This window comes from Natrix helvetica, assembly GCF_964273705.1.
Source record: "Natrix helvetica genome assembly, chromosome: 3".
Classification (NCBI taxonomy): Eukaryota; Metazoa; Chordata; class Lepidosauria; order Squamata; family Natricidae; genus Natrix; species Natrix helvetica.
In genome coordinates this window covers 34902392-34927599 of record NC_138549.1, presented here as the reverse complement: position 1 = coordinate 34927599, position 25208 = coordinate 34902392, and the positions used below count along the sequence as shown (strand labels likewise).

At 42.2% G+C, this 25208-nt stretch overlaps 1 protein-coding gene across 2 annotated transcripts in view; it reads left to right on the top strand.

Moving 5' to 3' along the window:
* Nucleotides 1-16996, top strand: part of IL18R1 (interleukin 18 receptor 1) — a 36217-nt gene extending 19221 nt beyond the window's left edge. For both annotated transcript variants that reach the window (XM_081947628.1, XM_081947629.1), the window contains exons 5-11: nt 1097-1250; nt 2414-2479; nt 3251-3401; nt 12124-12257; nt 14659-14820; nt 15243-15401; nt 16071-16996. In XM_081947628.1, the coding sequence (XP_081803754.1) occupies nt 1097-1250; nt 2414-2479; nt 3251-3401; nt 12124-12257; nt 14659-14820; nt 15243-15401; nt 16071-16468 (1224 nt within the window). In that variant the 3' untranslated portion in view covers nt 16469-16996. The remainder of the gene's footprint in view (nt 1-1096; nt 1251-2413; nt 2480-3250; nt 3402-12123; nt 12258-14658; nt 14821-15242; nt 15402-16070) is intronic.
* Nucleotides 16997-25208: the final 8212 nt, after the last annotated feature.

Sequence of the window (25208 nt, the reverse complement as noted above, 5' to 3'; positions counted from 1 at the left end):
TTTTAAATAAACCCTTCTTTCTTTAAATGTCTCTCAAACAGAGATTTATATAAGGGGAGTATTTTATTAATGTTTACAGATGGTTTAATTTGTTAATTCCATAAATGCTGCTTTAAAATACAAACTTCAGTTGGTAATGCATTGTAGTAATAACTACATATTTCACTAAAAAAGAATGAATATTAACATAGGAAGGTTGTTTCTGCATTGCACTCATTCTCTTAAAAAGTTCTTGTATTCTCCTGGAGTGGATTTAAAGAATTGATTTTAGAATAGATTAGAAGGGATCTTGTAGGTCTTCTAGTCCAGCCTAGGCAGGAAACCCTAGACCACTTGGGACAAATGGTTATCCAACATCTTCTTAAAAACTTCCAGTGTTGGAGCATTCACAACTTCATTTTTTAAAGTAACTAATTCTAATTTAAAGCAACTAAGTCTGGGGATTTAGTTTAAACATCAAAATCTATGCATACTAGTTGTCAACTCTGAAGTGAACCTGGCTGGGGCCATTTTGGAGGCTTCAGGATTGCCACAGTGCAAAGAAGGGATAGGGAGGGGGGGATCAAATTTAGATGAGGGCTTGTAGCCAAAACGAAATAGTTTCCTGTGGGAACCAAGGACATTTCAACAGGTGGCTAGAGAGAGAAGGGAGCACAGTAGCCAGGCAACCAGCCAGTGCCTTGATTGAACAATGTGACTGATTGTTTGGGGAAAGGAGAATCTTTCATTTTTTAATCAGGCAGGAAATTTCAGAGTCGGTTTTCACCAGCTTGTGCCAATATGATACCTCCAATAAAATTGTTCTTTGAGGAACTTGTCTGCCTTGGAGTTCTTCTTTCTTTGGAACTATTACTTGGAACCCTGACACTAGCCTCCTTGGGTTCTGTAGGGCTTATTCCCAGGTTAAGAACTCTAAGCAGAATAATTTTTGAATAAAACAAATGAATGCTGGATGCAATCATGTTTATCCAAGTGATTAGAACAAAGAGAATGATGCATTTTCCCAATAGGATGGAGAACTTTATCTTACAGTATGTCCTCTTTTTAAAAAAAAATGTTTATAATGAGCCATTTTGTAACATCTTCATTGAAACAGGACTGCATAGAGAATATTAATAAGAAAGGTGAAGAAGAATGGCACATTGATCAGTTAACAGAAAAGGATGGTGGAAAATACACATGTGTCAAAACAATTCTTCATGCAGGAAAGAAATACAACAGCACAAGTACCACCAATTTAAATATTAAAGGTGAGGCTGTGTAAAATTATTAAAGGATTTGGGACCACAATCAGTGGTGTTTTTGCTCTAGTCTGGCAGATTTGAATTTTAGTATCTTATGAAATAATGGAAAACTCAGGAAAACACAACACAGAGAAAGACTTTCCGATCCCCTTATCTTTATGGATTACATTTGCTTAAGCTGTCCACATTTATACATGTATTAGCTAGTAATGCAAGCTGTGCTGGATAAAACAGAGGCCCAATAAATGACTGTGTGCACAGACAGGGTCTTCTAACCAGTCCTCTGTACAGCCCTTCATTTTGATCTCATGCCAGTAGCTCTCTATCAGAAATTATCTCCGCTTGTGTAACTGGGTGAAGTAAGTCTTATTGCTTGATATAGGTAGTCCTTGACTTATGACCATAATGGAGTCAGCCCATTATGGTCATGTGAATGTCAAAATGGGTCACCATGTGATTGGTTCCAATGTTATAACCGTCTTTCGCAGCGGTCATGAAGCAAATGCAAGAGTTGTAAAATGAACACCGTGATGGTTAAGTGAATCCAGCATTCACTATAGGCCATTTGTACAGAAAAATTGAAGTAAATACTGTTTTTTTTTTGATGAAACAAAAATCATAAATCATGGTCATGTGACCATGGGATTCTGCAAATGGTCTTAAATTATGGGTTTCCAAGTTCCTGAAATGTCATGTGACATAGGGGATCAGCTGTCAGAACCTTGGAGCTGGCTCAAAGGGGCTCATAAGTATCTTTTGGGTGGAATCTGTCATAAGTTTGAATGGTTGTTAAGCTCATAGGTTGAGAACTCCCTGATGTTAGCTTGCTTGGTCCTGTGTGTATACATACTACTAATATTGTTCTTCTATTATATGCAATGTATCATACTTCTATTTTGAATATATTAGAAGACCATCATACTGAAAATCATTCTGCTGTACTGGATACTCCTCTCCTTAGAGTGGAAAATTCAGTTACATAATTCTGAGAATACATCCTAATGGTCTGGGGCAATCCAAAATCATCTTTTTTAAATGAAGAATCATCTGATTAAATAGCCAATTCACTTAAAAATTTAAAGAAAATGTTTTGGACAACATGTTAGCGATTATCATCATGATGGACTTTAGGAAAATTAGTTTAAATAATTCTCTTTCCTCTTCTTAAGGTACTGAAGAAAAAGTAACTCCAAAGCTAATTGGACCTGGTCATAATATTTTCAAAACTGAAATAGGTACTTCTCTTTATTATTAATCTATGATGATGTTTGGCTATATTATCAACAAGTGTACCATTTCAAAAGCTGGCTGTATAAATTGCCTTTAAAATATCATAGATTTTTCTACACTTCAGCTAGAATGATATTGCTATATTTTATTTTACTAAATATAAACCAAGTAATGTTATTTCTTGGTTTATATCTAAATCCAGGCTCTATTCCACAAAGTCTGCACTCCTTCTAGAAGAGTAGAGTAAGACGAGAGCATTTAGAACAAGGGTGTAATACTCGCGGCACATGGGCCGGATGCGTCACATGCTGGTTCCACCCCCACCTGATTTAGCAAAGGGGGAAAAAGTCCTGATACATCACATGATGCTGCTGTGCCAATGCGAGTTTGACACCCCTGATTTAGAAGCAAGCAGCAGGCAGGCCTTTGAAAGAATTGTAAAGAGAAATGAAGAGTGATATTTTAATTTAAAGAATGAGTTCTTTTTCTTGTCAAAGAATATATCTGTACCCAGTGACCAGTGAAGTCGTTTTTTTTCTAATTTCCAACTTCTTATTTGTTGTTATCTGTAGTTGTTAAATTATATTAAAATATATCACCAAGTCAGAAATTACAGCAGGTAGGAAATATTCATTGAAGCAAAGCGATTAATCAATGATTTGAAATTTAATTCTGAAAAGGATTAAAAAGGAGAATATTTCTGGATTGTGATTTTCCCCTTGTAATTTTTGTGTCTTTGATTAAAATTATTAATTTTAAATAAATATTTCTATTAGGTAAAGAAGAAATTCTAAATTGCACAGCGTTTTTAGGTTATTCGAAGAACTTTGTTGAATTCCCCTATGAACTCTATTGGATTGTGCACGATGACAATATAGAAGCATGTCAGAGTAATAGTTCACTGTGTCAAAAGACAGAACATAAATAGTAAGTACTATTCATAACCAAATATTTCCAAATAAACACTTGTTTGATAATTAGACATATAGGTAGCCCTTGACTTATGACCAAAAATTGAGCCCAAATTTTTGTTGGTAGGACATTTGTTAAGTGAGTTTTCCTCTACTTTATTACCTTTCTTGTCATGGTCATTAAATGAATCACTGCAGTTGTTAAATGAATAACATGATTGTTAAATGAATCTGGCTTCCCCATTGATCTCATGACTCTTTCAGCTTCTAACGATCACTACACGAACATAAGTTGAGGACTACTTGTATTTTAAATTTCTTTGGTAAGTTTTGCAATGTGAACTACTATGACTAAGATCCAATATAATAAAACAGCATATTTGTACTATTAAAAAATAAATAAATAGCCAGTCCTCTTCTTTGGAGTTACAACTGTTTCCTGATTTTTGTCAAATGAAAATTCCATAACATAGGAATGGGATTTTATGGATAGATGAAATTGTTCCTATTTTACAATACAATACAATAGCAGAGTTGGAAGGGACCTTGGAGGTCTTCTAGTCCAACCCCCTGCCTAGGCAGGAAACCCTATACCGTTCCAGACAAATGGCTATCCAACATCTTCTTAAAGACTTCCAGTGTTGGGGCATTCACAACTTCTGGAGGCAACTTCTGTTCCACTGATTAATTGTTCTCACTGTCAGGAAATTTCTCCTCAGTTCTAAGTTGCTTCTCTCCTTGATTAGTTTCCACCCATTGCTTCTTGTTCTACCCTCAGGTGCCTTAAGGAATAGTTTGACTCCCTCTTCTTTGTGGCAACTCCTGAGATATTGGAACACTGCTATCATGTCTCCCCTAGTCCTTCTTTCTCTTAAACTAAACATACCCAGTTCCTGCAACCGTTCTTCATATGTTTGCAGGAACTAGGTATGTGCTCAGTGTACATTAAAAAAATGGAATACATTCATCAAGAATCAAAAGATATAACACTGATAGTCACAGGTTACTAATAAGCTATCAAATTGTATTAGGAAACAAATAAAAACCATTTAAATTGAAAGAGGCAAGCAACATTGTTATAGTAATAAGTTGGAAGAGATAGATACTAGTTAAGGAGAATAATGATAGTGATACAGCCTTAGCAAATTATTTGACAGTGTTTAATACAATAATACAATACAATACAATAGTAGAGTTGGAAGGGACCTTGGAGGTCTTCTAGTCCAACCCCCTGCCTAGGCAGGAAACCCTATACCGTTTCAGACAAATAGCTATCCAACATCTTCTTAAAGACTTCCAGTGTTGGGGCATTCACAACTTCTGGAGGCAAGCTGTTCCACTGATTAATTGTTCTCACTGTCAGGAAATTTCTCCTCAGTTCTAAGTTGCTTCTCTCCTTGATTAGTTTCCACCCATTGCTTCTTGTTCTACCCTCAGGTGCTTTGGAGAATAGTTTGACTCCCTCTTCTTTGTGGCAACCTCTGAGATATTGGAATAATGCTATCATGTCTCCCCTAGTCCTTCTTTCTCTTAAGCTAAACATACCCAGTTCCTGCAACCGTTCTTCATATGTTTTAGTCTCCAGTCCCCTAATCATCTTTGTTGCTCTTCTCTGCACTCTTTCTAGAGTCTCCACATCTTTTTTACATCGTGGCGACCAGAACTGAATGCAGTATTCCAAGTGTGGCCTTACCAAGGCATTATAAAGTGGTATTAACACTTCACGTGATCTTGATTCTATCCCTCTGTTGATGCAGCCTAGAACTGTGTTGGCTTTTTTGGCAGCTGCTGCACACTGCTGGCTCATATTTAAATGGTTGTCCACTAGGACTCCAAGATCCCTTTCACAGTTACTACTACTGAGTAAGGTATCACCTATACTGTACCTGTGCATTCCGTTTTTGTTGCCTAAATGTAGAACCTTACTCTTTTCACCATTGAATTTCATTTTATTAGATAGTGCCCAATGTTCAAGTTTGTCAAGATCCTTCTGTATCTTAAGCCTATCTTCTGGAGTGTTGGCTATTCCTGCCAGCTTGGTATCATCTGCAAATTTGATGAGTTCCCCATTTATTCCCTCATCCAAATCATTGATGAAGATGTTGAAGAGTACTGGGCCTAAAACAGAGCCTTGGGGTACTCCACTGCATACTTCCCTCCATGTAGATGCAGTTCCATTGAGAACTACACGTTGAGTGCGGTTGGTCAGCCAGTTACCAATCCATCTGGTGGTGATGCTGTCTAACCCACATTCTTCTACTTTATCTAGTAGTAGGTTATGGTCTACCTTATCAAAAGCCTTACTGAAGTCCAAGTAAACTATATCAACGGCATTCCTCTGGTCCACTAATTTTGTCACATTATCAAAGAATGCAATAAGATTAGTCTGGCATGATCTGTTTTTGACAAATCCATGTTGGCTTTTGGCTATTACTTTGTTTGCTTCTAGGTGTTCGCAAATTCGTTGCTTGATTATTTTTTCCAGAATCTTTCCTGGTATTGAGGTTAGGCTGATAGGTCTGTAGTTTCCTGGATCTAATTTTTTCCCTTTTTTGAAGATGGGAACCACATCAGCTCTTTTCCAGTCCTCTGGTAGTTCCCCGGTGTTCCAGGATCTCTGAAAGATATAATTCAGTGGTTCTGAGATCTCGTCTGCTAGTTCCTTCAGAACTCTGGGGTGTAATCCATCCGGTCCTGGTGATTTGAACTCATCTAGGGTAGACAGGTGCTCACTTACCATTTTCTTCCCTATTTCCATTTGTGTTCCTAATTTTGTGGTGCTGCTTTTGATAGGTTGGACTGTTTTATCCCTTTGTGTAAAGACAGATGCAAAACATGAGTTAAATAGTTCTGCTTTCTCCCTGTTGCTTGTCACCTTCTTGCCACTTTCTCCTAGCAATGGACCAATTGTTTCCTTAACTTTTTTCTTGTTTTTAACATGTTGGAAGAAGCTTTTTTTGTTAATTTTTACTTTTGTGGCAAGCCTTTCTTCATTGTGAGCCTTAGCTTTCCTCACTTCATCTTTACAGGCTCGGGCTATTTGCTGATATTCTGCCTTAGTTATGTCCCCCTCCTTCCACTTTTTATACTTACTTTTTTTGTCTTTCAGTTTGTCAGATAGTTGTTTATGCAGCCATGCTGGTTTCTTTTGGGAGCTGTTGTTTTTCTTCTTCATTGGTATTGTGTTAGACTGGGCTTTTCTAATCTCATTTTTCAAAATTTCCCAAGCTTCTTGAGTTGTTTTCCCCTCGAGGATTCTCATCCATGGAATTTTTCCCAAGCTCTCTCTAAGTTTATTGAAATTAGCTTTCTTAAAGTCCAAGACTCTAGTTTGACTTTGTTCTACTACTTGTGTTTGGATAATGTTGAATTCCAATATTGCATGGTCACTTGCCCCCAGGGTTCCTATGGCTTCAACACCTTCTATCATTTCCTCTCTGTTAGTGAGAATTAAGTCCAGTATGGCTGATCCCCTTGTTTCCTTCTCTACTTTTTGGAAAACAAAGTTGTCTGCTAGGTTTGTTAGGAACCTGTTGGATCTTCCACTTGGTGCAGAGTTTGTTTCCCAGTTGATGTCAGGGTAGTTAAAATCTCCCATTACTATTGTGGTGTGCTTCCTACATACCTTAGTTAGCTGACTAGCAAAAAGTTCATCTTCTTCCTCTGCTTGGTTGGGTGGCCTGTAGTATAGACCTATGGCAATGTCATTTCCCCCACAACCTTTAATATTGACCCAAATGCATTCAAGATAGTTCTCATTATTGTTGTGCTCTATTTCTGTAGAGACACAGTTATTTCTTATATATAGTGCAACTCCACCTCCTCTTTTATTTGGTCTATTTCTTTTAAATAATTTAAATCCTTCTAGCTGTATGTTCCATTTGTCAGTTTCATCCCACCAAGTTTCTGTAATGGCAATAATATCATATCTGCCCTCTTTTACTTGAATTTCTAATTCTCCCTGTTTATTCCTCATACTCTGTGCATTGGTATATAGACATTTGAGTCCATTTTGATTGACCTTGTGTTTACTGTCTACATAACCTGTATTATGCCTGACTGCCCCTATTTTCTTGCCACTTGCGTGATTCATGCACATGGTATGACAATCACTATTACATGCTTGGTTTTGCTTGACAGCAGGAGTGATAATCTTACCCACACACACATCTATGTTACATGCATTTATAACCCTATGAATTTTAGTTTGCTGGGGACAGAGATGTTCTGTATCTATTAATTCTCTGTCCCCGCTCTTCAGTTTAAATGTTTATCAAGAAAATCTGTGAATTTAATGCCAAGTAACTCAGTTCCTTTCTTGGATGGGTGCAACCCATCTCTTTTGTACAGTTTTTCATTGGACCAGCTACATGCTTCATGACTAATAAAACCAAAGCCTTCCCTTTTACACCACTCCTTTAGCCAAACATTAAACTCTGCTACACGCTGGCCCTTCCCTTTTTGTTCCTTATATACAGGTAAAACCTCTGAAAAGATAAGCCTACAACCTATACTATTAAGTTCATACCCCAAGTTCTGGAAATCATTCTGCACAGAAAGTACATCTTTCTGGGATAGATCATTAGTGCCAAGATGTATAATAGCATCAACGTCACAGTCCTTACTTGCATTCTTGACTATCTTAAGAATACGCCTCTTGTCTCTGCTGGCAGTAGCACCTGGCAGACACCTGACCTCTTTTAAAACCTCCTTATCCTCTCCTAAATTAACATCTCTTACGATTGAATCACCAACCAGAAGGTGACTTCTCTTTTTACATCCCTTGATCTTCTTCTGCGACTGATGTGTGATACCTGGTTCCCCTTTTCGCCTTTCCGAAGAAAGTTCTTCGTTTTGGACCACGATCCCCTGCTTATTTGAGTCATCATTATCACAACTGCCTTGACCTATCTCTTTAGTGTCCCCATTAAGGTTAGCAAGGGCACTATATCTGTTTTGCTGGGTCACAGCAAAAGCTTTGGGTTTATGGTTCACAGCTCTCAACCTGCCAGATCCCACAGTTGTCCAGACAGCTCTTCTCCTGCAAGATCTTTGTGGTAGAGGGGGCTGATAGTGTGGCTTCACCATAGAGTGGAATGGCTGACGTAGACACCTAGTTTCTGCTTGGAGAGCACAGATTACAGATTCTAGATAGGTAATCTGCCTATGTAGACTCGTAATTTGTTTACAAAGGGGACAGTATCCAAATTTGAAAAGAGTACTGCGAAAGACAGGTGCAAAACAGCTATTACATTGAACTAAGCCAGTCATTTTGAAATAAATAAAATCACAATCTCAAACACACTAATCCAGAATGTATTATTGCTATTTTGGTTTATAGATATATGATTCGCGCGCCGTTAGGCGCGCGGGCCCCCACCTCAGTGTCTTTGTCTTGTGACTCACCCCCTCCTTCTCTCCAGCAGCTCCAATCCTAGCTTCAGGAAGGTTCAAATGATATGGAGTTTAAGGGCCCCCACCTCAGTGTCTTTGTCTTGTGACTCACCCCCTCCTTCTCTCCAGCAGCTCCAATCCTAGCTTCAGGAAGGTTCAAATGATATGGAGTTTAAGGGCCCCCACCTCAGTGTCTTTGTCTTGTGACTCACCCCCTCCTTCTCTCCAGCAGCTCCAATCCTAGCTTCAGGAAGGTTCAAATGATATGGAGTTTAAGGGCCCCCACCTCAGTGTCTTTGTCTTGTGACTCACCCCCTCCTTCTCTCCAGCAGCTCCAATCCTAGCTTCAGGAAGGTTCAAATGATATGGAGTTTAAGGGCCCCCACCTCAGTGTCTTTGTCTTGTGACTCACCCCCTCCTTCTCTCCAGCAGCTCCAATCCTAGCTTCAGGAAGGTTCAAATGATATGGAGTTTAAGGGCCCCCACCTCAGTGTCTTTGTCTTGTGACTCACCCCCTCCTTCTCTCCAGCAGCTCCAATCCTAGCTTCAGGAAGGTTCAAATGATATGGAGTTTAAGGGCCCCCACCTCAGTGTCTTTGTCTTGTGACTCACCCCCTCCTTCTCTCCAGCAGCTCCAATCCTAGCTTCAGGAAGGTTCAAATGATATGGAGTTTAAGGGCCCCCACCTCAGTGTCTTTGTCTTGTGACTCACCCCCTCCTTCTCTCCAGCAGCTCCAATCCTAGCTTCAGGAAGGTTCAAATGATATGGAGTTTAAGGGCCCCCACCTCAGTGTCTTTGTCTTGTGACTCACCCCCTCCTTCTCTCCAGCAGCTCCAATCCTAGCTTCAGGAAGGTTCAAATGATATGGAGTTTAAGGGCCCCCACCTCAGTGTCTTTGTCTTGTGACTCACCCCCTCCTTCTCTCCAGCAGCTCCAATCCTAGCTTCAGGAAGGTTCAAATGATATGGAGTTTAAGGGCCCCCACCTCAGTGTCTTTGTCTTGTGACTCACCCCCTCCTTCTCTCCAGCAGCTCCAATCCTAGCTTCAGGAAGGTTCAAATGATATGGAGTTTAAGGGCCCCCACCTCAGTGTCTTTGTCTTGTGACTCACCCCCTCCTTCTCTCCAGCAGCTCCAATCCTAGCTTCAGGAAGGTTCAAATGATATGGAGTTTAAGGGCCCCCACCTCAGTGTCTTTGTCTTGTGACTCACCCCCTCCTTCTCTCCAGCAGCTCCAATCCTAGCTTCAGGAAGGTTCAAATGATATGGAGTTTAAGGGCCCCCACCTCAGTGTCTTTGTCTTGTGACTCACCCCCTCCTTCTCTCCAGCAGCTCCAATCCTAGCTTCAGGAAGGTTCAAATGATATGGAGTTTAAGGGCCCCCACCTCAGTGTCTTTGTCTTGTGACTCACCCCCTCCTTCTCTCCAGCAGCTCCAATCCTAGCTTCAGGAAGGTTCAAATGATATGGAGTTTAAGGGCCCCCACCTCAGTGTCTTTGTCTTGTGACTCACCCCCTCCTTCTCTCCAGCAGCTCCAATCCTAGCTTCAGGAAGGTTCAAATGATATGGAGTTTAAGGGCCCCCACCTCAGTGTCTTTGTCTTGTGACTCACCCCCTCCTTCTCTCCAGCAGCTCCAATCCTAGCTTCAGGAAGGTTCAAATGATATGGAGTTTAAGGGCCCCCACCTCAGTGTCTTTGTCTTGTGACTCACCCCCTCCTTCTCTCCAGCAGCTCCAATCCTAGCTTCAGGAAGGTTCAAATGATATGGAGTTTAAGGGCCCCCACCTCAGTGTCTTTGTCTTGTGACTCACCCCCTCCTTCTCTCCAGCAGCTCCAATCCTAGCTTCAGGAAGGTTCAAATGATATGGAGTTTAAGGGCCCCCACCTCAGTGTCTTTGTCTTGTGACTCACCCCCTCCTTCTCTCCAGCAGCTCCAATCCTAGCTTCAGGAAGGTTCAAATGATATGGAGTTTAAGGGCCCCCACCTCAGTGTCTTTGTCTTGTGACTCACCCCCTCCTTCTCTCCAGCAGCTCCAATCCTAGCTTCAGGAAGGTTCAAATGATATGGAGTTTAAGGGCCCCCACCTCAGTGTCTTTGTCTTGTGACTCACCCCCTCCTTCTCTCCAGCAGCTCCAATCCTAGCTTCAGGAAGGTTCAAATGATATGGAGTTTAAGGGCCCCCACCTCAGTGTCTTTGTCTTGTGACTCACCCCCTCCTTCTCTCCAGCAGCTCCAATCCTAGCTTCAGGAAGGTTCAAATGATATGGAGTTTAAGGGCCCCCACCTCAGTGTCTTTGTCTTGTGACTCACCCCCTCCTTCTCTCCAGCAGCTCCAATCCTAGCTTCAGGAAGGTTCAAATGATATGGAGTTTAAGGGCCCCCACCTCAGTGTCTTTGTCTTGTGACTCACCCCCTCCTTCTCTCCAGCAGCTCCAATCCTAGCTTCAGGAAGGTTCAAATGATATCAGTTTGACAGCAGCAGCAGTGGCCTCTCCCCCCACTCCCCCCTTTTCCACCAGCCGTATCGTAAATTTGCAGGCAATGGCTTTCCATCTTAAAAGAAAACATCTGCTGCCAAAGGAAAGACCAAAGGAACGGAGCAAACCTTGAATGGGAGTGCAGGTTCCACGCTCCCTCCCCTCCAATTTGGAAGAAGAATCTTGAAGACGGTTCGGGGTCCTCGCAGCCAATGAAGGCGCCACCGGGGCTTGCTAAGCAAGGGAAACGCAGCCTTCCAAGCGGGCTCCCTTTTCCGCCAGGACTGTCGCCGCCGTAGCCTTGTTTCCTGGTTCAAGGCGAGAGCGCTTGTTTTATTCATTCATAAAATATAAACCAGAAATTTTTAAAAGATGGGAATAAGCTAGTTATTTAAACTAATTTTATATGCTTTATTTCCCTGACAACTTTCTTCAAATACCTTGCAGATACATTGGAAATGCAATTTCTGGAATTCCTGCTATGGATGTTGGAACTTTAAGTAGTCAGAGGTTTAAGTAGTAAATAGATATGGAACTTTAAGTTGTCAATAGTATAGAATTCAAAGAGAAAAGTTCAGGATAAAGAAAACAATTTAAGGTATATACTTCTAAGATTAACAAAGTGGTCAACAGAAAAATTTCCCTTCACGTACTTGGGAGCTTCCAAAATCCTTCCAGATACATCAAAATGCCTGAAGAAGAGAGCAGGACTAACCTTTATGACTGAAGAGCAAATTAATTAATTGAATTCAATAAGCTCTCTTCTTCTGTTTATTTAAAAGTAAAATTCATTAAATTCACTGAACATTTCGCCAGAGTAAATGTTTATGCCATTGTTATTCTATCAATTCCCCTTTCTTAACAGTGATGAAAATGGAAAAAAATATGTTATGAAACAACTTTGGTTTAAAAGTGTGAAAGAAAAGAACTTCAATTCTTCATACAAATGCGTCTTTTCTGAAAATGGTTTTGAAGAGCAAACATTTATATTGCAAAAAGGTATTGTATAGTTTAATCTAGTATAAAAAGTAACTTGTGAAAATATAGATGTCTCCATATGACCCAGAAGTCTAAACTGATATGGAGGAAAAATAAACTGTAAAGACTAAAAAGAATTCTTAGAAAGTGGGCAGATAATTTTGGATGTAACTGATAATAGAAAATTAGAAAAGGTAAAGGTTTCCCTCACACATATGTGCTAGTCATTACCGACTCTAGGGGGCAGTGCTCATCTCCATTCCAAAGCCGAAGAGCCAGTGCTGTCTGAAGTTGTCTCTGTGTCATGTGGCCAGCATGACTAAACACCAAAGGCGCACGGAACGCTGTTACCTTCCCACCAAAGTGATTCCTATTTTTCTACTCGCATTTTTACGTGCTTTCAAACTGCTAGGTTGGCAGAAGCTGGGACAAGTAACGGGAGCTCACTCTGTTACACGCGTTAGGGGTTCCAACCCCCGAATTGCCGATCTTTCTGATTGACAAGCTCAGCATCTTAGCCACTGGGCCATGGCATCCCACTACTTGAAAATTATGCAAGGCTAATTACTACTTGAATTCTATTTTAATCTAAATTTGAGTTTTTATAGATGTAATTGTTTGTTTCATAGACAGCAACTTAATGACCATTGATATCCAAACATTTATGGTATCTCTAGATAATAATCTCATACATTCAGATCCCTCTCCTAAAGTAGGGATGTCAAACTTGCAGGCTGTGGATCAGATATGTCACTGCTGGCCATGCCCAACCCTGGTTTAGTGAAGGGGAAAAAAGTTGTGATATGTCACTTGATAACAACATAATGCTGGGAGCTTGACACCACTGTCCTAATGGAACAAAAACATTTTTTTTAATGCCATAATGTTTTGGAATTGTCATTTAATATCTTATGAAATTTCAGGAAAACAAATTTCTTTGTACGTAGATTGTAGAGATGACACTGAAATATAATTTTATCGTATTTTATTTATCCATGTATTAAATTATTGTTCTTTATTCCAATGCCATTTTAAATTGTATTTTATTCCAATGCCATTTTAAATTGTTTTTATCAGATTTTAGTAATAATTTGTGTTTGGAATTCTGCACTTTGATATGGGTCATGGCCTAATCAATAAAGTAAACCATTTCTTTGTAAAATATATTAGATGCTTGTCTTACCAAATGGTAACTCTGGGCAGCTTACAATATTCAAAGATAAAACAGCATAATGTTTTTGATTCTGTTTTTAAGGATTATTTTACATAAATGAGGGTTTATAGTGTTCTATGAGAAGGATCTTGAGAGACAGGATGAAAAAATCTGGTCAGATAAGAGGAAGGGTGGGCTTCAAAAATTTTAGCAAGGGATTCTCTGCCTGATGGATAGGTGGGCATGGCCATTGTGGGTGTGGCCTAGTTGGCCTCCTGTACCCTGGGCTCCAGAGGCTTTCCTCGAGCATCTGGGAGGGCAAAAACGGCCTCCCCAGGTTCTGGAGGCCCTCTGGAGTCCAGAAACGAGGCCGTTTCTGGCCTTCCCGAATTTAGGGTAGGCCCGTTTTTCACCCTCCCCAAGCCTCCATGCATGCCCTGCACTTACCTGAATCTAAAATGGGCAGTGTGGGGATTCTCTGGGAGGGGCAGGGTAGGCGGGGCCAGCCAGGAGTGGGATTTGGGGTTTTTCCAAACTGCACAGAATCTTAGCCAGAGGTTCTCCTGAACCCCTGCAAACCCCCGGGAGCCCATCCCTGGATAAGAGAGGGCATTGTGGAGAGTGGGTGGAGAAAGACACTCAGAAGGGACCATCCCTAGCTTCTCAGGTTGTAAAGGAGAAGATCAAAGATTTCTACTTTCTCCGTTTCAAGATTTTGTTAATATAGACTTACAATTAAATTAAATCATAATTAAATTAGCTCATCTGGTCATGTTTCCTGTCTGGTCTCCCTGGACAGGCTCACTGACTTATGGACAATCTGAAGTCCAGCGACATAAATTTGGCTTGATACATTACTGTATGAAAGGATAATTGGGAATGGATAAAGCCTTCTAAGGGCATTGCACCTTTATATGGTACATGAATTTGACAACATTTAGTTGCTTCTTCAATGTCAGATACTGATCTTGAGTGAAAGCAAATGGATTTTTTAGTTCTGAATTTGTCGCTTCATTTATATAAGATAATATATATAATATAATTGCAGGTTATGTTAAGGTTACCTAATAATAGATAAAATGTTTCATATCTTCATAATATTTTTCTATTTTAAGAGAGAACAACAAAGCAAAATATCATTACATATATTTCTGTCTCAAAGCACACTAGACAGGCATTTGGCTAGAAAATATTTTAACTACTTGTGATTATTGGAGAAGCTTGCCTTCCTATGCAATAACCTATTCTTTTCTTTTTTTCCCCTCCTAGAATCTAATCCAGATTTACCAGTTCACGCCTTTACTGCTGGAATGATATTGGCCATAATGTTTTCCTTTATTGCTGTACTGATAGTGATTCTCGGTGTAATATTCAAGATAGAGCTTGTTTTATTGTTCAGAAATATAACGGGAAAGGATGAAACCCTGGGAGGTAAAATGATTGATTTGACTTAATAAAGAACAGCGTTGATTTAAACCCATTAAGTATCAAAGGAGAAAAAGGAAGAAATTGTAACTTCTTCACTTTTCATTATTACAGTCTTTCTCTATTCTGAAAGAAAATAGAAATTAGGGGTACAGATTTGTTTTTGAGAATACAGATACATCATTGTTCTACAAGTCTCCAAAATGGGAAATTATTGATTCTGTTCACTCTGATTCTGCCCTCTTTGGGCTCTGCATTCAATATGAAGTAAACAATGTTTATTTGATTGTTTGATAAATGAAATAAATACAGAACAAATAAATGCTATTTAGCCAATCGTACAAAGAAATAGGAGAGCCTGCCTGAATGTCATTCCTATAAGTAATTATGTCAGAGAAGTATGTTGACTCTGAATTATTTATTTATAGATGGAAAGCTTTATGATGCTTTTGTGTCTTATCTGAAAGACTGTACACCAATATGTGGTGAAGAGAGAAAATTTGCTCTGGAGATACTGCCTAAAACATTAGAAGATCATTTTGGATATAAGCTATGCATTTTTGAACGAGATATTTCCCCTGGAGGAGGTAAGTAGGCGAGATAAATGACCATTGAACAAATTGGTAAAATATCTTTTTCTTTTGCTTAAATTTAAAATATATCACAGCCATTTAGTTTCCTAGAAATAGCACCACTGAGATTTTAATATATACTGTTTACACACACACACACACACACAAATATGTCTGTGTCTGTGTGTGTGCCTTTGCTATGGTTTTGGAGAAAAGTGTTGAAATTCTTGGGTTGTTCTTTTGCTCATATCAAAAGCATTGGGATGAATTAAGCAATGATTCTAGATGCGGTTTATGGTTTTTGTGAAAATATTGCAAGATAACATCTCCCTCCCTTCCTTCCTTCGTTCCCTCCTTCACCCATCTTATCTGAATTTCTCCTAAAGCTCTAAAATGTTCAAATTTGGCTGCTACTGACTGATTTTAGCATAATTATATTGTTAAACACACATACACACACCCCTATTTATCTCTGTAACATTTTACATTTGTCTCTGTTTTATATTGCTTTATTTATCAATATGTGCCACCCAGAGATGGGCCAGTATATAAATTTGATTAATGAATTAAAATAAAATTTTTAATTCGTTAATCATTTTTTTTGCATAAAACGTTAACTAAAATGAGTAAAATGTGAATGAGTGGGGTTACATAGAAATAAAATATAACCTTTTCTACTTACAGCTGTTATTGATGACATCCAATCATCCATTGACAGAAGTCGAAGATTAATTATTATTCTGAGCCGAAACTATGTCTCTGATCAAGTCATGTTCGAGCTAGAGGTTGGACTGCATAAAGCCTTAGTTGAGAGAAAGATCAAAGTCATATTAATAGAATATATGCCCCAAAATTATTTTGATTCCTTGCCCAAATCTTTGGAACTTCTTTCTTCCAGCCAAGTGGTGAAATGGAAAGAAGAAAAATCACTGCCTTTAAATTCTAAATTTTGGAAAAAGCTTTGCTATGCCATGCCTGCCAAGCCAACTATTTCGGCTGCTTGTCAAAGGGTAATGTTGCGGGAAAGAAGAAAAAGGACAAATACCTTCTGTATCACTTCTGAGCCATCACTTGCCTGCTAGTAGGTCTTCATCACTGTTGCTTTGGAAGTGGAATACAAGTATGTGTTCACAGATACTTGGGAGCTGCAGAATTGAGGCTGGGGGCTTCAGGTTGTCCAAATCTGTGACTTGGTTTCAATGATATCTTTATATATTGTTTTATTCAATATGTATATTCCATATGGTTGTCCATTTTTTTACATGGTATGTCAAAATGCCGGACTTCTGCCTTACACATTTATTTGCAAAGTCGGGGTCCAATGTCAATATGGCGAAGAACAATCATGTTTTCTTTGTATCTGATTGCTGTTTCAACCTTAAATGCAGCAGATGCTGACAAAGAATCAGAAGCCCAAGAGAGACAATCAAAACATTGCAACATCAACGAGAATGATGCATAAAATGCAAGCATTTGTTGAAGGACAGTTGACTTACCGTTTACATTGTCCCCAATTAATAAGAACTATATTTGGAATTCAGCTCTGTTTATGTATGTGAGAGAGAGACATTGGAAAGAAAGACCTTGAAAGATACCTAATACATGTGAATTCATTGGGTTTTATCTTTTTTAGGGGGTCCCAGGGTGGGGGGGAAGGCCAATCAGACCGGGAGGAGGGCCAGAGCCAGGCAGACAGGTGAGTCTAGGAAGGACGGGGATGCGGTGGAGGGGGGGAATATAAAGGTCACTAAAGCAGAGGGTTGCCCTATTACAACGGTCGCGGGGAGGAGGGGATGCGAGGACAGGATAAGATCTCAAGGTCGGTTGGGAGACCGTGGCTGCTGGTTACGCCCGGTCGCTTGTACCAACCCCTGCAGTCTAGGTGGACAGGTCATACAGAGCCAGGGCCTGCGGCTGATGCTTTGTAACGCAAGGTCTGTCACCAACAAGGCCCCCCTCATTAATGAGTTGATCTCAGAGGGGGAGCTAGACCTTGCAGGGATAACGGAGACCTGGCTGGGCCACGAGGGTGGTTTACCCCTCGTGGAAATGTGCCCACCGGGTTTCCGTGCATTCCATCAGCCTCGGGCCCTGGGTAAGGGTGGAGGGGTGGCGGTGGTTATGCGGGAATGTTTAGAGCCGAGGGAGTTCACTGTCCCTCAGATACCCGGGTGTGAGTCCCTTGGTGTGAACTGGGGCCCAGGGAGGCAGTGGGGCTTGCTGATTGTATACTTGGCTCCTCGCTATGCATCAGCAGCCCTGCCCGAGCTCCTCGAGCTAATCTCTGCGACGGCAGTTGAGACTCCCAGACTCTTGGTCATGGGGGACTTCAACTTACCGTCAATGGGAGCGGCTTCCGAGGCGGCCCGGGAGTTCATGGCTTCCATGACGGCCATGGACCTGACCCAATTAGTGCAGGGCCCCACTCACGAAGGGGGCCACACACTGGACCTCATTTTTGTATCTGAACAGTGGACGAGTGATCTGGGAATAGGGGATTTAGTCATCACGCCCCTGTCATGGTCAGACCACTCATCCCTCCGGCTGGACTTCCCTGGCGCTATCCCCCACCGCGAGGAGGCGGAACCAGACCCTATAAACTGGTACCGCCCCAGGCACCTGATGGAATCTGATAGATTCCAGACGGAGCTTGGGCCAATTCCTGTAGCCTTGTCCCGCTCCCGCTCCGAGGACCTAGTGTCTGCCTGGAATAGGGCGACGACTGGGGCCTTGGACCGGGTTGCGCCTTTGCGACCTCTCCTGCGGCATCAACCCACCCGGGCTCCTTGGTTTACTGAGGAGCTTAGGGTGATGAAGCGCCACAGGAGACGTCTAGAGAGCAGGTGGAGGTCCTCACGCTCCGAATCTGACCGAACACAGGTAAGAGCCTATTTGCGGACTTACCTTGTGGCAATAAGAGCGGCCAAACGTAGACATTGTGCTGCTCTTATTGCGTCCGCGGATAACCGCCCTGCCGCCCTGTTTAGGGTGACTCGCTCCCTTCTATCGCAGAGGGTGCGGGAGACACCCTTACAGGGTAGAGCAGAGGAGTTTGGGGAATATCTTCAGGACAAAATCGATCAGATCCGGAGCGGGTGGACCTCCGTCAGTGGACCAGACGAGCCGCCAACAGCGAGTCTTGAGAGACCACTCTGGGAGGAGTTTGACTCTGTTGCCCCCGAGGATTTGGACAGGTTGCGTGGACGGCTGCGACCCACCACTTGTTTAACGGACCCGTGCCCCTCCTGGCTGGTACTGGCAGCCTGGGAGGTGACACGAGGCTCCTGGGCCTGGTGAGCGCATCACTGGGTGAGGGATACTTACCAACCGCCTTGAAAGAGGCGGTGGTGAGACCCTTGCTCAAGAGGCCTTCGCTCGACCCAATGGAGCTAGCTAACTATCGTCCAGTCTCCAACCTCCCCTTCGTGGCGAAGGTTGTTGAGAATGTGGTGGCGCAGCAGCTCCCGCGACACCTAGACGAATCCGATTATCTAGACCCACGCCAGTCCGGCTTCCGACCCGGGCACAGCACCGAGACAGCCTTGGTCGCGTTGGTCGATGATCTCTGGAGGGCCAGAGATAGGGGTTGCTCCTCTATCCTGGTCCTATTAGACCTCTCGGCGGCTTTTGATACCATCGACCATGGTATCCTATTGCGCCGGTTGGAGGGGATGGGAGTCGGAGGCACCGTTTTGCGGTGGTTCGGCTCCTACCTCTCCGACCGGAAGCAATGTGTGTTGACAGGGGGACAGAGGTCGTCCCTGAGGCCACTCACTTGTGGGGTGCCACAGGGGTCGGTCCTCTCGCCTCTCCTGTTCAACGCATATGTGAAGCCGCTGGGTGAGATCATCCGTGGTTTTGGGGTTGAATACCATCTCTACGCTGATGACACTCAGCTGTATATTTCAACCCCAAACCACCCCAACGAGGCTGTCGAAGTGATGTCCCGGTGTTTGGAGGCCGTCGGGGTCTGGATGGGGGACAACAGACTCAAACTCAACCCCTCCAAGACCGAGTGGCTGTGGTTGCCGGCACCTCGGTTCAGCCAGCTGACTCCATCGCTGGCCATAGGGGGCGAACAGTTGTCCCCTGTGGAGCGGGCGCGCAATTTGGGTGTCCTCCTTGATGCCCGGCTGTCAATGGAGGACCATGTGGCAGCCGTGGCAAGGGGGGCATTCCACCAGGTTCGCCTGGTGCGCCAATTGCGCCCCCTACTGGACCGGAGTGCCCTGCGCACGGTCACTCATGCGCTGGTGACGTCTCACCTGGACTACTGCAATGCCCTCTACATGGGGCTTCCCTTGGGACGCATCCGGAGACTGCAGCTAGTTCAGAACGCAGCCGCGCGGGTTATTATGGGAAGTACCCGTTACTCCCACGTAACACCTCTCCTGCGCGAGCTGCACTGGCTACCTGTAGCCTTTCGGGTGCGTTTCAAGGTATTGATCACCATCTTTAAAGCGCTCCATGGCAGAGGACCTAGTTATCTGCAGGATCGCATCCTACCACACACGTCCCTGCGACCTATCCGCTCACACAGGGAGGGGCTCCTCCTGGTGCCGTCTGCTAGGCAATGCCAGCGGGCGACACCTAGGAGTAGATCCTTCTCTGTGATGGGCCCAACCCTCTGGAATGACCTCCCCCCAGACATTCGAACTACCACCGACCTCCGTTCCTTCCGGCAAAAGTTAAAGACTCACCTATTTCAATCAGCTGGCCTGGCACTTTCTTAGTTTTACCTCCCGGGATTTATTTATTTTAATTGGGTTTGGGGTTTTATAGGCTTTTAACGTATTATATTTATTATTCTATTACAGTCTCACAACCTCCTTCACCAGTATTAATTTAATTGTTTATGTATGTATTTTACAACGTATTTTAGTGACTGTACACCGCCCCGAGTCCTCTCCGGGAGAGGGGGCGGTCTATAAGTGTGAATAATAAATAAATAATAAAATAAATCTTGTGTTATTTAACTTGAGCAAGTGACAATTTTAGTTTTCATCTGGGTATTGCATATATGAAATACATTTAAAAGAACCAGCTGCAGCAGCAATACTCTGCTTTTATAGAAACCTCATGCTGACACTACCCTTGAGGGTCTATCACTCTGAACATAGCATCTGTCTATAACGCTTGAAAGTACTGATGCATTCCCTGAAGTCCTAATGTTGTCGAAGAGTCCAAATGGCCGCCAGTTGGACTCTGGTGCTGCATAAGTACCCCATATGTGCTCTGAAGCATCCTTTTGCTTTCAAACATGGATATGGAGTGCTGTATAGATCTATCCTCAGGGACTCAGCGGCTCGGTGGCTAAGACGCTGAGCTTGTCCATCAGAAAGGTTGGCAGTTTGGAGGTTCAAATCCCTAACGCTGCGCAACAGAGTGAGCTCTGTTACTTGTCCCAGCTTCTGCCAACCTAGCAGTTCGAAAACATGTAAAAATGCAAGTAGAAAAATAGGAACCACCTTTGGTGGGAAGGTAACAGCGTTCTGTGCACCTTCGGCATTTAGTCATGCCGGCCACATGACCAGAGAGATAGTCCTGGCTCTTCGGCTTTGAAATGGAGATGAGCACCATCCCCTAGAGTCAGGAACGACTAGCACATATGCACGAGGGGAACCTTTACCTTATAGATCTATCCTTTACAACTAGATTATCAGATTAGGCTGGCATCAGCCTGAGACAATTCATCTGACATAATGCTGCTGCTACAAGCTGACTAAAATATGTTTATAATATATAATAACATTACCCTGGATTTCCCCATGATTGTATGTGATAACACATTAAATTTGATGGATTGTGTCTACTGGATGCGCTTAATAGAGGAATTTCTCTCTACATAAAATATTTCTCTCCAGGACAAAATTCTTCAATAAAAAGGTACATAACCTCAGAATGCAGGTCCTCTAGAGTCTTCAAGTTGTTTGTTTTTTCCTGTGTCAAAAAGAAAATAATGTTAAGTCATAAACACTGATTTAGAGTTAAGTTGGTCCTGGTTTTCCCTACTTCTTTACCTTGAGCCCATGTCTTTTTTTTTTGTTATGCAATCCTATGTTCCAGTTTGTGATGGAAAACCATTTCTGCATAGTTACGTCTCAGCTTACACAAAATAATAATAAAAACCTTTAAGCAGCAGAGCAGCATGAAGACAACCAAGGGAATATAGGCTTGGGTGGAATAAAGGCCACTTTAAGAGTAAATGTGTGCTATACATTGATTTGCTGTGATTTCCATATTAGACATTTGTTAAACAAGCTGACTGATTTTTTGCTGTATTAAAATTTCACTACATCCTGTTGTGGCCCGCCAGCAGCCAGTAGAGCTGGCAGCAGATTCGGACAGTGAGGAGGTTGAGGAGGAACATGGGCCAGTCCTGGAATTTGGGGAAGGCTCTGATGAGGGCTCTGTGTTGGAGGCAGAGATGGGGCCGGGGCCATCTGACAGTTACTGGTGACTTTGGAATCAGACATCAGCGAGGCAAACGAACAGCTAGAGCCTGTTCCCAGTGTGCGCATGTGTAGAGTTGCCACATGAAGGGAACAGCTAAGGAACAGGTCGACTTGGGAGTAAGGCCACAGGTGGACAGTGAATGGCCCTTCCCATAGGGAATAAAAGGGGAGTGAAAGGAGACAATTAGTTCACTTAATTGGTTCATGACTCTCCGGGACTTCTTGCCAAGTTTTGAAGATATTGGCCTGGCAGCTCTCCAAGCCAGATAAGATCTGTGACTGTAAATTCCCCCCTGAAAGACTTTGCTGGATGTGAATGAGAGGAATTCACAGTAACTTAATAAAAAGGGTTTTTTGTCAGGACAAGGAGTATGCTTTATGGTTTGGGGAGGCCTAGTCAGAACATATCCAAATGTTGAAGTCTAATGACTAAAATGTGTTTAATTGCAGTATGCCTCAATTTTAATATCTACTGACTCTCTTGCAATTTTTATTTTTAAAAAATACAGAAAAAATGTGTTACTATTTTTTTTTTAAGTAGTTACATAGATATCTGGTTTTGGTTTGATTCTTTCATAATCAATTAGGGATGTCCAGGGAATCAAAAGAACATAATGGCTTCAAAATCTAAGGCACTGGTTTGGACAAATCTCAGCAGCATTTTTGTGTGTGGCTGTTGATAAAAATAGGATCACCAATATGATCGCCAACGTCCGATGATGGATATGGCACAACAATACAATACAATACAATACAATACAATACAATACAATACAATACAATACAATACAATAGTAGAGTTGGAAGGGACCTTGGAGGCCTTCTAGTCCAACCCCCTGCCTAGGCAGGAAACCCTATACCATTTCAGACAGATGGCTATCCAACATCTTCTTAAAGACTTCCAGTGTTGGGGCATTCACAACTTCTGGAGGCAAGCTGTTCCACTGATTAATTGTTCTAACTGTCAGGAAGTTTCTCCTCAGTTCTAAGTTGCTTCTCTCCTTGATTAGTTTCCACCCATTGCTTCTTGTTCTACCCTCAGGTGCCTTGGAGAATAGTTTGACTCCCTCTTCTTTGTGGCAACCCCTGAGATATTGGAATACTGCTATCATGTCTCCCCTAGTCCTTCTTTCTCTTAAGCTAAACATACCCAGTTCCTGCAACCGTTCTTCATATGTTTTAGTCTCCAGTCCCCTAATCATCTTTGTTGCTCTTCTCTGCACTCTTTCTAGAGTCTCCACATCTTTTTTACATCGTGGCGACCAGAACTGAATGCAGTATTCCAAGTGTGGCCTTACCAAGGCATTATAAAGTGGTATTAACACTTCACGTGATCTTGATTCTATCCTTCTGTTGATGCAGCCTAGAACTGTGTTGGCTTTTTTGGCAGCTGCTGCACACTGCTGGATCATATTTAAATGATTGTCCACTAGAACTCCTAGATCTCCTAGATCTCTCTCAAGAAGAAGAAGAGTCAAAAAAGCAAACCAGCAGTCACAATGGCATGACTTAGGCCGTACTCATTTTTTTTTAAAGTGTGTCTTCTTGATTTTCCTAACCTCAGCCTCAATGCCTTTAGCCACCTAGACTCTAGGAAAAGTGCAAGAAGAGCAACCAGGATGATTAGGGGACTGGAGACTAAAGCATATGAAGAATGGTTACAGGAACTGGGCATGGCTAGTCTACTGAAGAGAAGGACGAGGGGAGACATGATAGCAGTGTTCCAATATTTGAGGGGTTGCCATAGAGAGGAGGGGGTCAAGGTATTTTCCAAAGCACCTGACAGCCCGTCAAGGAATAATGGATGGAAACTGACTAAGAAGAGATTCAACCTAGAAATAAGGAAGAATTTTCTGACAGTGAGAACAATCATCCAATGGAACAGCTTGCCTTCAGATATGTTGGGGGCTTCATCACTTGAGACTTTCAAAAGAGATTGGACTGCCATTTATTAGAAATGGTGTAGGGTCTCCTGCTTGAGTGGGGGGTTGGATTAGATGACGTACAAGGTCCCTTCCAACTCTGTTAATCTGTTTTATGTGGACAAATGCCAACAGTGTCCATGATAACTTTTCTTGAAGGCAAAATGCTTTTCATCCAGCCTGCAACACAGGCAAGGATAAAACCTTTCTGCAGGCCTGATCATCACTCGCTAGCCTTAAAGATGTGCACATAGCACAGTATTATTTGCTTTAAAGAAGGTACAAAATCATATTGTTTACCCTGTAGGTATTTCCATGAAGTCTCATAGGAAAGATATCTGAAGCCTCAGAAACTGAAAAGTAAGACATTAACAGGAAACAGTCCAAGGTAATGGAAAAAAAAATGAGTCAATCTGTTGCGGCAAAACTAGCCTGGCTGATCTGACATATATAGAACTTTTGTCTTGCCCAGGGTGAATGCGTAAGTGTTTTTCTTCTTCTCTGGTGGTAAAAATTCAACTTCAATGTATTAATTGGCAAATATGAATGGTTTTTTTGGTGATGGTTTCAGGATTCTAGCTAACTAGCTAATTTGATATTGAGTTGTAAAAATTTTTTACTGCTGTTGTTCAAGGTTCTTATGCTGTTTTACTTCATCATCCTCATCTTCTTAGAAATTATCTAAATCCTGTTTGATCAGATATGATTTGTGAATTTCCTCTTTCTTTTCGACGACAGTGATTTGCGTGCACTTCTGAAGTGAAACGCATGTACAATCCCAGACTGATTTCTACATGGACTATTGTTATCATAAAACAATTTTCTCTGCTGTTGCTCCTGCCCTCTGGAACATCTTGCCTTCCCTCCCCCCAATGTGAGGTTAGTCCCAAGCCTCCTATCTTTCTGTAAGGGCCTAAAAACGTGGTTCAGCTAATCTGCCTGGGGGCCCAATGGGAGATCAGCCCAATGGAAGTAGTTGATTATTAACTGATCCCATCTCCCCACCACTTCATCCCTACTCTCCTCCACACTCCTCCCCCCCTCTCCCCTTTGAGTAATAACAGATCACACCTCCACCCCCTCCCTCCCTAAATCTTGGCTGTAAGGTTTGATTTTAACATTTTATGTTTTAACTAAGATGTAATTGTAAGCCTAGTGCTGCATAATGGAGTGAACTCCCATTACTTGTCCCAGCTTCTGCCAACCTAGCAGTTCGAAAGCAGGTAAAAATACAAGTAGAAAAATAGAGACCACCTTTGGTGGGAAGGTAACAGTATTCCATGTGCCTTCGGCATTTAGTCATGCTGGCCTCATGACCACAGAGATAGCGCTGGCTTTTTGACTTTGAAATGGAGATGAACACCACTTCCTAAAGTCAGGAACAACTAGCACATATGTGCAAGGGGAACCTTTATTTTTTAATTGTAAGCCTCCCAGAATTAGCC